Source organism: Oryza sativa, chromosome 12 (genome assembly GCF_034140825.1).
Source record: "Oryza sativa Japonica Group chromosome 12, ASM3414082v1".
NCBI classification, from domain to species: Eukaryota; Viridiplantae; Streptophyta; class Magnoliopsida; order Poales; family Poaceae; genus Oryza; species Oryza sativa.
The window spans coordinates 4,423,763-4,441,392 of record NC_089046.1 but is presented as its reverse complement, the minus strand read 5'-3'; the positions used below and the strand labels follow the sequence as shown (position 1 = coordinate 4,441,392).

At 46.1% G+C, this 17,630-nt stretch overlaps 1 protein-coding gene across 3 annotated transcripts; it reads right to left on the bottom strand.

Annotated features, from left to right (window-relative positions):
• Positions 1–11,396: 11,396 nt before the first annotated feature.
• Positions 11,397–15,655, bottom strand: LOC9270377 (multiple C2 domain and transmembrane region protein 8). Of its 3 annotated transcripts, none has more exons than XM_015765280.3 (2): positions 15,279–15,655; positions 11,397–14,834 (listed from the first exon to the last, which is right to left on the bottom strand). In XM_015765280.3, exon 2 carries the CDS (start codon positions 14,803–14,805, stop codon positions 13,570–13,572), a length of 1,236 nt encoding a protein of 411 aa, XP_015620766.3. In that variant the 5' UTR covers positions 14,806–14,834; positions 15,279–15,655; the 3' UTR covers positions 11,397–13,569. The 3 variants fall into 3 exon arrangements, with proteins under 3 accessions (XP_015620766.3, XP_015620764.2, XP_015620763.2); XM_015765278.3 differs by having other exon boundaries at positions 11,397–14,810; XM_015765277.3 differs by having other exon boundaries at positions 15,288–15,655.
• Between the last annotated feature and the right edge of the window lie 1,975 nt (positions 15,656–17,630).

The following is a 17,630-nucleotide window of genomic DNA, read 5'->3' as shown; positions in this document are numbered from 1 at the left end:
GTGGTCCGGAGTATGATTGGGCTAGACCAAGAACGGATAATACCCAACAGGCACTGTTCATTGTCTTCCTTAGCTCAAGGCGAAACAAAGAGGAGGGAAGATGGGCGCCGGTGCTCCGGCGACCAAATGACGGTGAGGAATGTAGTAGGACATGTCCCACGATATGACTCATCCATAGATGCTGAAGGTTGGCAATGAAGAAAACCAGAACAAGAGGGACACTGGGGGCAACGAGGTGGTCCCGATAGAGAGAGAAATGACAAAGACAAGCTCTAGTAGTGACACGACCGGATGAGTGCATCAAAACATGTTCCCGGACGAGAGGATTATGTTTTCCTTGTACACACGGGGAAACCTGACTAATACTATTTATTGTCTTCCCTAGTTAACATAAGAAATAGAAGAGGAAGGAAGATGGGTGACGGTGCTCCAGTAACCAAACGGTAGTGAGTAAGGTAGCCGGACATGTCCCACAATGTGACTCATCCATAGATGGTAGCAGTTGGCAATGAAGAAAACCAGAACAATGGGAACGCAGCAAGCAACAACATAGTCCCAATAGAGAGAAATGGCAATGGTGAGCTCCTGTGGTGAACACGACAGAGTGAGTAAGTCAAAACGTGTTCCCGAACGAGGAGGTTATGTTTTTCTTGAATGCGCAAGAGGGAGGGAACACATGGGAGAGAAGGGGCGCCAGTGAGATGAGATGCCAAGGGAGAGGGGGAGCGTGTGCAGCGAGGGAGAGATGGAGGGGGGTGCTAGGAGGGAAGGACGGAGGTGGGAGAGGAGGGGCGCCAGGGAAAAGAGGGGCTGCGGGGGAGGGGGAGAGATAGGGGCGCCGAGAAGGAGGGAGGGAGGCAGAAGCGGAGGCTCGGGAGGGACACTACTACAGACTTCTTATCTGTAACGGCCTTTCCTATGCCAGGGGCTTGCAGACCGTCACAACATTGTCATCTCTAACGGGTCAAAATAAATACTGACAAAGATATACTCGTACAAACATTATCCATATGCATGTATTTCGAGCTCACCGATGACACCTATAGGTGACGGGCTTATGTTTAGGCCCGACAAAGATTATCTTTGTAATCTTTGTCACCCCCCTATATTGCGCTCATCATCGATGACAACCATCTGTGACAGGCTCAATATTAGGTCCGATTGAGATAACTAAAAGCCCATCACCGGTGTCCGTTCGTTGGGCGTTACTGATATCTATTGCACACTATAAATACTCCAGCCGTCTAAGGAATGGTTATCTCACTGTTCACTATTTTGGTGGGAGGTGTTGGAGGTGAATTTTTGTCTTTTTTTCAAAGAAAACAGAAAATTCAAAAAAGTAATCAAAAAATAGTAAACAATTCCCATAAATTTAGTAATACTTATCTTACAAAAATTATTATCTAATACTTATTCACTTTTGCAACAATGGATCGAAGTTGGATGTATGGAACTGTGCGACGACATAGCAAAGAGTATAGAAGTGGCATTTCAAATTTTATAAATGCCGCAGAGGAGGACATGAAAAGAAGAAACTGCGATTACACGTGTTGTCCATGTACATATTGTAGAAATGAGATTATGCTTGATAGTGGATTCGACGTACACACTCATCTGATACGTCGATGATTCATGGATGACTACACATGTTGGGTGAAGAATGGATCGGAGAGCAAGAATCAGTCGATGATGTTGCAGCTGCAGACAGAAGTGGTGCACAAAATTAGAAGATGAAGATGAGCATGACATGTTTGTACCTTCTCCATTGGGTGGTGAAATGGTTGGTGCGGATCACGATTTGCAGTAAGACATGTTGCGTTATGTTGAGGACTGTCACACCCTGATTTTCGTTTCAGGATTTATAAATTATTTAATAAATTATTATCGGAATTTATATTAAATGTTCATTAATTTACAAGTGAAGTTAAATGTGGGAAATAAAATTTCCTAAATATAAAGCATGGATGGATTTAATTATTATTAAATTCCCCATGGTTAATTATACTCTCTGGAATATTCTCGGATTTTTCGGAGCTCAATTCCTAATTTTTAATCATACAAAGAGCATTTCAGTAATTACCCACATATTAAATTAATCATTAAATGGTCTAATTATAATTTTGTTAAGTACTTTGAGTGTCCAAGTATTTTCAAGATTTTTCTTGGAATTATTTGAGCATAGGAAGTATTTTTAACAATTCAAAGATCATTTCATTGATTAATTTAATTGGAAAAGTAATTAAAGTTCACCTTTTCCTTTTCGGGCCGAATTAGGAAAAGTCCTCTCACTCTCGGCCCAGTCTCCTCTCAGCCTGCAGCCCTTTTTCTCTCTTTCCCGAAGTCTGCTTTGTGTCCCTCCTTTAATCAGTCCTTGGAAGTAGAAGCCCAGCCGAAAGTCTAGTTTGCCTCCCTGGCACTGTTCATCTTCAAGCTTGGACAGAGCCGAGCCGCCCGTGCTGTGCCCTGTGCAGCCACCGCTTCCTCCGTTAAATTCGCCACATCCGGAGCTCCGTTTGCAAAATTAGTTGAGGGGAAATATTCCTCTTATCCTCCTCTATCCTCTCCCCCAAGAATCGGAGCAAACCGTTGAGTATCTTATCCGAATCGAGCTCGTTTTCGAGTTTATCTCCAAAACCGAGTTTTTGATTTCCCGGATCGATTTCTTGCGGGAGGAGTCCGATCTCTTCAATCCAAGGCTATAAATAGGACCCCCTAGTCCTCCTCTTTCGTTTGCCCCCTCTCCCGTGGTCTCCCGTGCCTCGTAGCGCCGCCGCCACGTGCTCCGCCCCGCCGTCGTCGCCGGCCGAGCTCCATCCGCGTCGTGCCGCCGCCTCCGTCGTCGCCGCCGGTCGCCGTCACCGCCGTAAGGTGCGCGGGAGGGTGGAGAAGCCCGGTCGCCTGACCCCCAAAGCCGCTGATCACCGGAGCCCCGTCGCCGCCGTCGACCGAAGCCGCGCCGCCGCTAGACCTCGTCGCCGGCCGTCGTCGTTCGTCGTTTGGTTCGAGGGTGAGTACCGTTGGGTTCGTCTCGTCGTCCTCTACGTGTACATGTCCTCCAAAGTCACAGCCGACCATCCAATCTCCGGCGAGGTCGCCATCTTGGTCCGGCCATTGATGAGGTCATCATGACGTCATCATCGTTTTTCTTTTTCCTGTTTTTCTAATAGATTAAATCTTCGGAATTCATAATTAAATCATCGTAACTCGGTTTTGAGTGGTTCAAGTTGCTAAATTCATCTAAAATCATGATCTACATGTTGGTTTACTTTTTATGTATTGTTTATTTGGTTTTTATTAGTCTTTTTCTTCGTTTTGCGTGTTAGCTTGTCGTTTTCGTCGTTGCGAAGGTTCGTGAGTGCGTCGGGAGTGTTCAGAAGATTAATTGAAGACCGATTATTGCAAGGCAAGTCACACAGATCCCAAACAACCCTTTGAGCATGTTGAACCTGTTTAAAGCTATTGATTTATTTCAACTTATGCATTGTTTTCGAATGTCATTGGGTGGTGAGCCTTTCCCATTTAATTATGGCCGAAGATGACTTTATTTTCCTATGGGTTATAATTTGACTAGCATGGACCTTATATATTGGATTGGTTCAGCTAGATGTTATTTATAGTTGCTTAGCCGTGCTTAGAAACATTAGCACACTATTGGGATAACTTATGACTTACTATTATTTAATGATGGCTTAATAATAGTTCACGATGGTCAATCGTGATTGGTTAATTAATTACTCGCCAACTAAAACTTGATAATGGTGGGTTGTGAGCACATGGTTTTGAGAGTCGTGCTCATGACAATTAAGGACCGGTTCGCGAGCTACTGTTGTGAAACATTTATCGTGCCAACCACAAGCCAGCATGGGCAACGGCTTTATCTTTTGTATAGCGTGATTCATTATAGTGCGCCAGACTGAGAAGTGGCGAGAAGTCCACGGGGGTCGCTGGGGAGTCCATGCCTTGTTTATAAGGGGGTGATTATGATCCAGGAAAGGTGCGCTGTAATGGGTTATGTTGTGCTAGGGGTATTGTCACAACTCCTTTCCGAGGTACCGTGGTGGTATTGAGGCACATGGTGACATGATGTGGGGTTGTGTCTTGTGGGTACAGTGGTACACCTCTGGCCAGAGTAAAACTATTCGAATAGCCGTGCCCGCGGTTATGGGCGAGTTGAGCAATGTTTTTCGTGATTAGTCTCACACCTCTCACAATATTTATAGATGGTATACCTGGTAATAATTTGCTTAGCTCCTGGTTTGGAGATTAGATCTGTACAGCCGGGTATGGTTGTTCAGGATGGTTGGGCCTGTGCAGCATGGGTGTGCTGTTCAGTGTTGATTAAAATTTCTGATTAATTACTCCACTGTTTTACTTCTCTTAAATCTTTGCTAAATGCTGCTTTTGCAAATGAGCCTATATTATGCCATCCTTTGGTATCCTTGTGCACTTGCATACTTGCTGTGTTGTGCACTTGCATACTTGCTGTGTGGCTTGCTGAGTATGTCATATGCTCACCTTGCAATAATCATTAAACCTCAGTTGAAGATAAAGGATCCAGAAGGAGAAGACGTTTGGCTTATACCCCAGTTGAGCTGCCTGTGGGAGTGGAGCTGAAGCCATCGCTAGACCGTTATTCCGCTGCTGTTTTCTTTTCTTTTGTAAGTGTGTAACGTTATTATTATGATGGATTTGTATATTAAATTGTCAGTTTGTGTACCTCGGCTGATTCCTGGACGAGGATTTTATGCACAAATAAGTTCGGAAATTACTAGTGAATTTTCGGGCGTGACAAGGACCTAGCTTACAATGAGAGAGATTCTATAAAGTTCACCAGGTTGGTCAGTGACTCGGAGACACCTCTATACACCGGATGAAAGTCCAAACACACCAAATTGTCAGCTACCGTGGATCTACTGAAACTGAAAATAAGTAGTGGATGGACATACAAGAGTTTCACAGATTTTTTAAGAATATTGAAAGCCATGCTTCCTAAGGAGAACACATTGTCCGAGACGACATATGAAGCACAACAGGTTTTATGTCAGCTGGGGTTAGAGGTCTGTAGAATCCACACTTGTCCAAACGATAGCATAATGTACCACAAGCAATAGGCGGACTTAGATGCTTGTCTTGTCCGCAAGGTTTCAGGACACAAGCAAATTGTCAGTTTTTTCTTTAACAGGAGGCGGCGCTGTACTTGCTGAGCACGAAGCTGACGAAGGAGGCCTTTCTTCACAGAGGGCCTCAAGCCGGTGCACCTCGCCGCCGGCACGGCAGCGTCAGGAAGAGCTTCACGGTGGCTGCGGACTCGTCAACAACGACGATCTCGACATCGGCTGCTTCGACGATGACTCCGGCAAGGCTGGCCTACTGCCGCCACCATGGCGGCGGCCGTCGCTGCCATCCACTACTAGAAAAAGCATTTTTCCCGACGCGGGGGTCTTTTTTTCGCAGGCGGACATGATCCTTGAAGCCAAATGACCGTCTATAAAAATATAAATCGGGGTGAAGTTCATTGTATTTTCACAGGCGGACCACTTAAGCGACGCCTGCGGTGCTTTGATCCGCGTGCAAAAATTAGAGATTTTTAGTGTTGTTTGGGTACAGGCGGAAGATTTTGCCGCCTGTGAAAATGTGTTTTGACCGCCTGCGAAATCCTTCTCTCTAGTAGCGGTTGCCGTTCATCTTCGGCCGTCGAGAAAGACGTCGCCACGGCGCCCTTCTAGCTGCTTCTAGCTAGCTAGGAGCTAGAACATCTTTTAGCTTTTCCTTTTCTCTTTTTAGCTTTCGTTTTTTTTTTGTTTGATAAGCTGTTCTTGTATGTTTTTATACCGAACTGAGCGGCAAATTTTGGTTGTAGTAGATGCAAGGCCTTTAGAGAGGCCGCGGCTAGAAGAGACGTGACGGTCGAGGAGTGTACATGTGCTAAATTAGGGCTGTCAACGAGCCGAGCTCGTCTGCCTAGACTCGAGCTCGAGCCGAGCTTGAGCCGAGCCTATAAAATGTTCAAGCTTTCTGATAGGCTCGGCTCGAGCTCGACTGCCGAGCTTGATTTTTAAGTAAAACAACATATATTTGAAATATAATCTTTAAAAATATATAATTAATTTTTAGTTCATCATATTAATATAAGAGGAAAAAAGGAATAAAATAAATATATGATGCCAATATAAGCCATATAAATAATATATTTGATCTCATAATTTATTAAATAACAACAAAAATCATATATTACTAAGCTCGTTGGAAGCTCGAGCTCGGCTCGACAAAGCTCACGAGCTTAGAGAGAGGCTCGGGCTCGGCTCGTCAGGAGCTCGAGCTGAGCTCGAATCGAGCCTAGGACGAGCCGAGCTCGAGCAGCTCGCGAGCCTTGAGCTTTTTTTGACAGCCCTAATGTGAATATCAGCAGCGAGCGAGCTAGAAGTCTAGAACTGTACATTAACGCATATAGTTTTTCATTTGCTGTCCCCTTTGGAGAGATTGAATAATGTTTAAAACTTGCTACGACGATTAATTAGCCAGATATTTTTCAAGTGACTTAATTACCTATGATTTTTCTTACATTTTAGTCCTTTTAAAAAATATTTTCTAAATAGATCCCTAAAAATGTACTCCAAATATACGCTCTTCTTGGCACCACTTACCCTGGCTCTGAGGTCCAGCATGTCGGCACGAATGACGCTGGTGATGAGATGTTGAACCTCGGCACAAATAACCTTGGCGTCGAGAAAATGATCCAATTTCAAAATAAGTCTTTTTTTAGAAATCTATTTATAAAATAAATTTTTAAAAAGAGCTAAAATGTAGAAACTATAACTTAGGGCCTGTTTGTTACAGCTCCAACTCCTAAATTTAACTCCAGGAGTTGGGTCTGGAATAGAGTTGTGGAGCTGCCTAAACCCAGCTCCACAACTCTAGTTCATTTTGTGAGACAGCTCCACCCATCTCCACTCCCAGTTTTGGTGGAGCTGAAACTGTTTGGCTGAGCTCCAGCTCCAGGAGGGGTGGAGCTAGAGCTGGAGCTGTGCCAAACAGGCCCTTGGTTGCCCGTCTGAATGATTCCATTCCTCTCCTCTACCCTCCTTCAGGAGTCGTGTACAAGTGTTGTACCCGCGCTTGACCGTGTTATCAAAAGAACAAGATAATCAATTGGTCAAATTGAAGTGGAAAAATTATACTTCGACTCCCTTAACTATGGTCCATGTATGATTCATAACATTTAACCACAAAACCGGTATATCGACTCTTCCACTATTAAAACCGATGCAAACTATATCCCTGGGTGGTTTTGCAAACGGTTTTGGCTGATGTAGCGTCTACATGGTGGTATTGACTCGGTCTTCTTTCCACGTATCATTGATGTGTCGCTTATGTGACATTTTAGAGTTAAAAAGACAAAAAAAAAGGGGACCGACATATCATTCACACGTAAAATAAAAGTGGGACCCACGTGTCATCCTCTTCCTCCTTTATCCTTCCTCTCCCCTCCTCCCTCTCCTTTTTCCCCCTTCCTCTTCCTCTTTTTTCGGCCTCCTCGTTCCCCGTGCTCTTCTTTCTCGGCCCAAGCGCGTCGCCGCCCACCTGCTGCGCCGCACCTCTTCCTGCCTGACCACCAAGCTCCGGAGCTGCACGCCTCATCGTTTAATCGCGCTGCCGCCGAAAACCACTTCGGTCCCGACGCCGCCGCGCAGGGGGTTCGACTTCCTGCTGTCATCGTCTCCGAGACCCTGCCGGTGAGGTCTGCCGCTGCCCTTGAGACCACGGGCCTCCAGCCGACATCCAAGGGAGCTTCTTCCTCGATGCAGGAGCCGACCGCCCCAGCCGCCGGTGTCTGCCGCCTCCTCCTGAAGCCAACGCCGCCGAGCTTCTCACTCGCCACCGCCTCAGCCATCACCATGGCCGTTGAGGTCAACACCACCGGCGTCATCTCTCTCTCTCTCTTGTCCTCAAGCCGTCGTGGGGCAACTTCGCCGTGCGCAAACAGTTCGGCACCGACGACGTGGGACCGACATCGGAGCGCCATCCCGACACTGAACGCAGCGACGAGCACTGCCAAGACGCAAGAGGAGGATGGAGGAAGAGGAAGAAGAAGGGGCCGTGGAAGAGGAAGGAGAGAGAAGAGGGGAGAGGAAGGAGGAGGAAGAAGGGAATGAGGAAGAGGATGACATGTGGGGTCCACTATTTTTTCTGTGTGAATGACATGTCGGTCCCACGTATTTTTGGATTTTGTTTTCACTCTAAAATGCCACATAAGCGACACATTGATGACACGTGGGACAAAGACTGGATCAACATTGCCACGTAGGCGCCACGGCAACCAAAACCGCTTCCAAAACCACTCAAGGATATATTTTGTACCGGTTTTGATAGTTGGAGGAGTCAATATACCCGGTTTTGTGGTTGGAGGTTATGAATCATACTCGGGCTATAGTTGAGGGAGTCGAAGTATACTTTTTCGAATTGAAGTTCTCTGTTCTCACACAGGACACGAACAAGCTGGCGAAACAGAGCCACCTAAATCGATGGCCCAGCAAAACGAGCCCACCAATCCAACATGGACAACAATATTTCAGTAGAATAAGTTCACAGTAGAATAAGTTCACTTTTTGACCCTCAAAAGTTATAGAAATCTAATCTGTGACCCTAAACAACAAAACCGGATATCTTGACCCCCAAACTCTTAAAACCGGTCCAATTTAACTCCCTCGGCGGTTTCGGAGGGCGGTTTCGCTAACGTGGCGTCTACATGGCGATATTGACCGAGTCATTGTTCCACGTAGCGTTGACGTGGCACTTACGTGGCAGTAGAATTAAAAAATATAAGTGGGACCCATTAGTCATTCACACAAAAAGAAATGTGGGCCCAGTCCTCCTTCCTTCTTCCTCCTCCCTCTCTCCCTTCTCTCTCTTTCTCTCCCCTTCTTCCCCTTCGGCCGGCGGGCGGGAGGGCAGCGAGAGCAAGCGGCGGCGGGCGGCGAGGCCGGAGCTGCGGCGGCAGGCGAGGTCAGGCGGTGGTTGGCCATCTCCGGCGCCGTCAACAGCGGCGAAGGCGAGGCGAGGCGACGCGGATCGAACACCAGCGCAGCTCCAGCGCTTCCTTCTTCCTCCGGCACGCCCAGCGCTACTTCGGTTCGTACGACGGCGCCGAGGAGCACAAGCTCAATAGCACCTCCTCGTCAACCTCAACAACTTTGAGTACCTCGACCTCCCCAACGCGATCCTCCAACACAACTGGTACGAGCCGGACAAGCTGGATCTCAAGAAAGTCGCCATCGTCACCGCCACACTCTCGCGGCCGCCAACTGAACGAGGATGCGTCGTCGCCGGCATCATCGAACCTTTCCTCTCCGCCCACCGAGTCGCATTCTGGCGCATGGGGGATCAGGTGATCTCGCCACAACCGGCGTGGCCGTGGCTGCTGGAAGAAGTGGAGGACATCCTGCACTACACCTTCAACCGCAACGGACTAGAGTATGAAGCTTTCCTTGTCCTCACCACGGAGGAAGACGTCCGTGTGTGCGACCCACTAACATGCGGGTGTCGCGGCGGCGGGCGGCGGAGGCACGGGTGTGGCGCGGCGGCCTGCGAGTGGCGTGGCGGAGACGCGGGAGTGGCGGCGGCGCCCGGGCTAAGCTCCACCGCCGCGAAGACGAAGGAGACCACACCACCTCCCGATGACATGAAATCGGTGGCGGCGGCCGCACGGACTCCCGACACCAAAATACTAGGGGGGTAGCACGCGTACCCGTGCCGTGACGGTGTTGAAGACCTGGTCGGCGGCGGCCTGCAGGTTGAGCAGGGCACGGCCGAGCTCGCTGTACCCCGCTGCGTGTGCCTCCCGCCGCCGCCGCTCTGGTCTCCTCCATCTTCGCCGCGGTGGAGCTCAACCCGGGCGCCGCCGCCACCGTCGCCGCTATAGTGTCGCCCGCCGCTCGTAGGCCGCCACGCCACACCCACACCTCCACCGCTCGCCGATGTCTCCACCGCTCGCCGCTGCGGGAGAGAGAGAGGGAGCGGCGAGGAAGGAGAAGGAACTAGAGGGAGGGGAGAGAGAAGGGATACGTGGGTCCCACAATTTCTCTTCTGTGTCCATGATAAATAGGTCCCACACATACTTTTTAATTCTAAATACCACCTAAACGCCACGTCAACACCACGTGTAGAGGAGACCCGGTCAATACCGCCACGTAGACGCCACGTCAGCAAAACCGCCTTTTAAAACCGCCAAGGGAGTCAAATTGCACCGGTTTTAAGAGTTTAGGGGTCAAGATATCCGGTTTTGTGGTTTAGGGTCACGGATTATATTTTGATCACTTTTGAGGGTCACAAAGTGAACTTATTCCTATTTCAGTGATCTTCCCTGGCTGTAGCTTCGATGGACTTGTACTGCACTGGCTGTGTTCGATTGTTGGGTTGGGAACCATCCCTCTGCATGAAAAACGGAGCGGTCCATTAGCGCGTGATTAATTAAGTATTAGCTAATTATTTTTTTAAAAATGAATTAATTTGATTTTTAAGTAACTTTTGTATAGAAATATTTTGCAAAAAATGCATCGTTTAGCAGTTTGAAAAGTGTGCGTGCGGCAAACGAGGAAGAGGAGGTTGGGAACCTGATGTCAAGAATTCAGACCTACTCCCTCCGTCAAAAAAAAAAACAAACATAGAACTAGTATTAGGATGTATCACATCTAGCACTTGATTGGTTTTTTTATGGAACTAAAAAAACTTTAATCTAGAATGAAATGTGACTCCTTCTAGTACAATGAATCTGGACAAATAGCTGTCTACGGAGTAGATGCTATCTTGCTGAGTTGTTAGCTCCGCTGTCTCTTTTTGTGCCTGGAGGTTTCAGTTTAGAAGTTGGCCCAATCTGGAGTCTTTTTGTGCTTTCGTGTAAGCTAGCAAATTAACCCAGCGTTTCTGTGTTTTTTTTTTCTTTTTGGCTGTTTTTACATGTTATTGGCTTTATTAACAAACTGGGTCGATCAGTGGATCAATCTCTGATTAAATAAAAAAGTGCAGATGTGCTGCGAGAGTTCTTTTTTAATATTCTTTTTCAACCAATTGACTTGTTCCATGAGCAGCAGCCAGTGCACAGCTAATACAAATAATGGTTGCAGTTTTCAATCTAGGCCTGAAGGTGCCAGGGTGTGCAATGCATAATGCAGTCTGAAACTTCGTATAGTATCTTCATGCTCGTTTGTGCTATGCAAGATTCAAAACAGACTTTTTTTAAAAAAAAATGAGGCATATGATTTTCAATTACTAGAAAAAGATGAGAAGACAGTCGTTAAATGTTCACTTGATGCTAAAACATTAAATGTTCAGACCACAAACAATCGAAGCTAAGTACTCGCACAAGCACGGGCACATCCACGATACAAGGACCAAGGAAGTAGCTCTACAAACTGACATTAAAAAAAAAAAACAGCTCTAAGTAGTAGTATTACAAAACTGACATAAAGTGTTACATAACCATTCAAACAGGCACAATACTACAACAACGATTACAACAAATTACTAGCTGTGCAGCGTGAGCGCGATCCACGATGGTGGTCTATGGTTTCTCACAATGTAAGATCTGTTCCTCCTCACACAGCTGACTACCATCCAGAATACTAGACCACTAGTTGTTGGGACGATGTAACCTACTACTTCAGTATTTACAATGTTTAGAAATACACGTACAGCCCACCAACACCGTGGTAATACGCAGATGTGATGTGATTGGTGTCCTAAACCAAAGAAGAGAATAAAAAATGGTACAGTCTAGTTATTTGAGTCGAACAACATGTCCTGGAAGGTAAGGCTGCTAAGGCAACTTAACATACTCGATCAAGAGTGCAATGCTGAGCACAATATTACAAGAGAATATCTTGCTTGTCTGGCAATCGAGAAAAGAAATTCCAAATGTTCGATGGTGTATTCTTCTTCTGAAAGCACCAAGCTTTATATAGATGAAGTGTTACTGCTATGTATTATATGAGAGTACCTTGCTTGTCTGGCAATCGACGAAAGAAATTCTCAACGATCGATGGTGTATTATTCTTCTTCCGAAACCTTGGGTGCCTCATTATGTAAAATCCTGCGATTCCCACAAGAACCTTCTTTGGTACAAAATACACAACAATCGATACCATGACAATGATGAACTGAAAGATTGCAGTTGCTCTAGGATCCCTCCAACATAACAATGATTGGATCCTCTCCCCCTGAGTTGCTACATCACCCACAACTGTTTGAACCCTGCCGGCAACGCTCCTCAGTCTATCGTACCTCATTCTTACCAGGTCAATACTACAACTTGATTCGACACTATCAAACTCCTCATCAATCTCATCTGGATGTACACTGCCTAAACAAGATACTTTATGATCAAAAAAAGGAGGCTTCCTTGGTCTGAACCGGTAATTCCACAAAGCTACTAAGACAAAATAAATGATCACCATCGAGAGTACTAGCTTATGGAAGCACAGAGCCAGGACAAAGATGACACAAGAAATCAAGGCAACGGCAGGATTCTTCCATGAGGTCACGCTCTGAAACAAATGAATGAATGGGGAAGCAACCTGCATGAGTCGAAAAAAGTTCACTTTGCTTTTCCTCATACTCCAGCAGCTGGTGCCTCCGGTGGCGTTGCACATGTATGCAACAATCTCACTCCTTAGGGGCGGCTCCACCCGGCTGAATCGAAGGGCCATCACCTCAGCTACCTCTGAACGAAACTTATCTTCTTCCATTACTGTCAGGGGGTGTTCATAGTGCATCTTGGGCAGAGTGGACCGTGCGTACATGCCTAATAGGCTGATAAAAGATTCTGATGACAACTTCACAGCTATCTGCAGCTCACCGGCTTTCTTGAACCCACGGCGATTCAGAATGATAAGAGGGTAGGAGTGTGCATATACTCGATCAGTCTCAAGGCAAGATAAATGAATCTGTACCTTGCCAATCTCTCGATGGGCTTTACGCGTGTGTGGGAAATGGTCAAAAACACCCGCAGTCAGTACGGTCGCAATGTCATAGACGCTCCACGTATGCTGTTCATTGAATACATGTTCAGGGCCATCGAGGATTGTGCGGGTCCGTACCCACTTATCACCATACTTTGCAACACAATACGGATTCACTGTTGATTTGCCCATTCTAAGTGGGAGGCCGGTAGCGCGCAATATCCCAAGATGAACCCTACCAACTGGGGGTCTCCAGAGTTTCCTGTCAGCGGGTCTAGTGTCATCCATATAGCCTTTAGAATCATGCACGATACGATATCTACCATCCAGCATGTTCTTTAGGCAAATTCGCATGCGGCTACTGTTGTCATTGCCATCATCCACAGAACTGTCGAACTGTGGCTTATCAGGGTTTTTAAGATCAAACCACTTGCTGGGCATGACATCAAAGTGGTCGTGTTCATCGCCTCCTTTTACTATAGAAGACAATGGTACAGTCTGTTGGCCGATGACAACCTCATCTTTACCGGGATTTGCAACAATCACATGTAGCTCAAGGTCATCCTCAAAGAATGGCTCTGCAGCAACAAATAAAAGGTCCTCTTTCCATTCATAGCTACCACTGGTTGTCCTTTGCTTTCCAACTTCCAAGTGCCCTAGTCCTCTGAACCTGTTTCCCTAACCTTGCCCTGCAAAACACCCCTGTGTCTGTGCCTGTGTTGCAGCCGGCCATGTCCTCCTGTTCATCGTCTCCTACTGTAACACCCTGGACCTCAACTACTGTGACCCGCAAGCACCATAGGTTTGGGTTCTCATACACTTTGGGTATATACCCTGATAAACCTACATGACGATATGCTTCATCAGCCTGTGACCCTATCCAAATCGCGAGCAGCAAGCTGGCCTGTGCTAATTTTGTCCCGTCCTGGTCGAGGAGTGGGTACCATGTTGGTTCCAGTGGGACATCATCCAGAGACCTTTTTGGAATGTTCTTGAGATCCAAGTGTAGCTTCCCTACAAAGTCATCTCTGACCAGATCCTTATCGTTGACTACGATATCCACAGTGGGGCTGGGAATCTTGTCATGCTGGAAGGAGAAAGCAAAAGTCTCGTTCCACTCTGGGTTCTTGTTCCTCTTAAAGCATCTGGTGACACCCCTGTTGTAAGCACCAAATTTGACCTCGACATAGGGATCAAGGCTGCCATTGGCATCCATGTCCGGCAGCTTGCGAGCCTTTATTACACGCACAAAGAGAAGCTGCATTCGCTCAAACAACCTGCCAGGCTCGAAATTTGGGTTGATCTCCATCAGATCAAAACCGGCAGTCTCCAGGACAACCGGATCATCATGTTGATCTTTGCCATAACCATAATTTGTTTGAAACAAGTAGTTGTAAATGCCATTTAACCCATTGCCCTCAGTTTGATGAGTATGACGATCCTCAGTTTCAAGCAGAATCCTATCAACAGCATCAGTAAGGAACAACTTAAGTAGCACTTTTGCATTGACGCCCTCTGTATTATCCAATGTATATTGCATCGGATCTACGTTAGCTGAATGGCGGTGAAAATATTTTTCAGGTAGCAAGACCTTGCCAAGCAATGACTTGGAGTTGCTCATCTGATCGAAGCAGTAGACAGCAGCTTCAAGAATGAGGTTACCAGAAGGATCCTCTCGCTGTCTCATATCAAAAGAGAACCTCTCATTCCATACAGCAACATTTTCCTTGATGGTCGTACTCTTACTTTGACTGTTGAAATGAAGCTCCACGGAATAGTTGGTCTGGGAGGTATTGCTGCTTGAGGGTATATCAGCGCTTATAACCTCCACAACCAGATAGGTAGTCGCCATAGACCCTGTAGTGTGTCGACACAATCAGCCTGCATACGTGAGAACATTTACAAATTCTTTCTTGCAATCATTTATGAAACCAGCTCAAATGAGTTACTGTTTGCATTAATTGCAAAAGATAGCAGCATATACAATAATCATCTAGTAAGAATTATCTGGATCAAGAGCAAGTTAAACCATCTCGCTTGATATTGTAGTAGTATTGAATTTTTGGGGACATCTATTTCAATGACAAACTATTCGTATTAGATCAACACTCGAGAACTCATCGCGTTTCAATCTTTTTCCTAGGAGTGAAAAAAAATTCTTGTTTTTACGAGTAGGGATCACTTAGTATTTGTAAAAAAAAAAAACAACAACAAATCCCCAGGTCCGAGATACCGGAAGTTCAGAAAAACTTGACCGAAGTTTCAAATTCCAATATGAATCTGACCAAAACTATGTTGAAAAAACAGTAGAGTTGAGTAAAGAACCCGTTCCACCAGTTTGGTTTGGCCCGTCGCTTCGGCCGCCCTTCTTCCATCCCCGCTGTAGTCCGTCGAGCCAGGGCGGTCTTGCCGGCGGGCGGCGGCGGCGGTGCCCGACTAAGGCACCGAGCAACCGGCGCTACGCCAGATCTTGGGCTGATCCGTCGAGTTCCTGGCCTCATGCGAGTGAAGCCGCCTTTGGGCGCAGATTCACAGCACCGAGGTACCGGAGCTCCCTGATTTGCCGCCATACAGCGCCGACCGGAGCCGACTCGCGCACTCCGATGAGAGGTTTTTGTTAAGGGGAATGGTCAATCAGAGAACGCTGTGTTTTCAATTGATTTTGTGTTGGTCGAGGGGAGATCAGCAATCGACTCTGGCCTAGGAGTTCTATCGCCATGGACGACGAGAAAAAGAGGTTCGTGCCTTTTCCTTTTCTTTTCTTTTCTTTTTTTCAAGAACCAATGTGATGGCTCCGCAGAGATTGCGCACTTAGCAATATTATATTTTTTCTTCTCGTACTAGAAAAAAAAAATGTCCGCATTGCAATGGAAGCCAATTTAATTTGTAGATATGCGTAGGTGAATAAATAATTATAATCCACCGCTTCGTTTATTATGTGCTTATTCGAATTACAGACTTTTTGTGTGCAAATATTTTATATACATGTTCTTAGCGACTCAAAAGCAAATGTTGTAAAATAAAGTACAATAAAAAAAACCAAAATGTCAAATTCAAGTTATAATTTTAAATTTGCTTATAGCAATAAGCCTAAGCCAAGCAATGAGACATTCAAACACGAGCTCGATTTATCGTTTAGCTTTATCTCAAGTCGGGCAGGAATTGAAAACGGACAAAATCAACAACTTCGATTATCCTTTATTTTGGTTGGCATGCTCTTTTTGAAAGTAAAAAATGATTCTTATGAATTATTGTAATGATATCCCTAGTAGTGCGTATGTGTTGACGGGTGGTACCGTGACTACGGTATTTTACATGGTATGGGGATCGTTGGTACTAGGGTATATGCAAGATTGAGGTAAAAAAGATAGAGACAAGGATTTTTATATAGGTTCGGGCACCTTATCTGACGGGTAATAGCCTTACTTCTGTTGGGCGAAGCCGGTGTTGCTCTTATTCATCATAATCACATCAGTACAATATTTGGAATAACCTATCGAGCTGTCATCGACTTGGCGGCATAGATAATCAACTCGTAGACGACGGTAGGGTAGTCTTCCTCCTCGAATATAAACTCGTCGAGATCAGAGATGACACTAGATCCCTTCCTTGTCACCTAGAAGGGAACAACGTTGATATTCTATACAATCCAACTGTCGGGGTTAATCTCATCTCTGAGTCATTTGCATTCGCTTACCTGGGCGATAAAGCTATAACTCCAACAAACAAATTCTTCAAGCACTCGAATGAAAATATCATTGAAGGATTTGGGATTGTGCAAGACGTACCTCTCTGCTTTGAAGACAGGGAGGCAGTCTTGGATTTTCATGTTTTTGAAATCAAAGATTTTGACATCCTAATCGGACTTCCAATTGAGCAGCTTCTCATAAATACGCCCCGATTGGACAGCCTCAAGATAACTTTTTGAGGGAACGAATTCTCAGTTTCATTCTTGCGGGCAATGTTCACCTTGACCGACTCTCTCCCATAGAATGAGTATGCGGAGGAGGTTACGGCAGTTCCCCCTAACAAGTCTCCCAAGACCCTTCTGGAAAATGAAGTCCTCGACTTCATCAAAGAGGAAGCGGAGCTCGGTGCGACTCTCGAACTCCCAATCATGGAACTGCCACCTCGAACTCCGCTTGAGCTTAAACCTCTACCTGAAGGCCTACACTATGCTTTCTTGCACAATGACAAAGAAGCCCATGTCATCATAAGTGACAAGCTTTATGAAGATGAGACTCAACGTCTTCTTTCTGTGTTAGAGAAGCATTGCGCTGTTCTTGGCTATTCCCTCCAGGATCTCAGAGGGATTAACCCCATACTTTGCACTCATCGTATCCCTATTGAGCACGAGAGTACTCCCTCCAGGGAACCTCAACGACGGCTTAATAATGTGTTGAGAGAAGTTGTAAAGAAAGATGTCCTAAAACTCCTGCATGCCGGGATTATTTATTCTGTTCCATACAGTGAGTGGGTTAGCCCAGTCCAAGTTATGCCGAAAAAGAGAGGACTGACGGACGTTGCTAATGCTCAAAATGAACTTATCCCGCAACGAACCGTAACCGGATGGAGGATGTGCATAGACTACAGGAAGCTTCACAAGGCAACAAAAAAGGATCATTTTCCCCTACCCTCCATTGACGAAATGTTGGAACGGCTGGCAAATCGTTCCTT

Coding starts and splice junctions, on each gene's coding strand:
- LOC9270377 (XM_015765280.3), bottom strand. CDS start 14,805: ATGGCGACTACCTATCTGGTTGTGGAGGTTATAAGCGCTGATATACCC.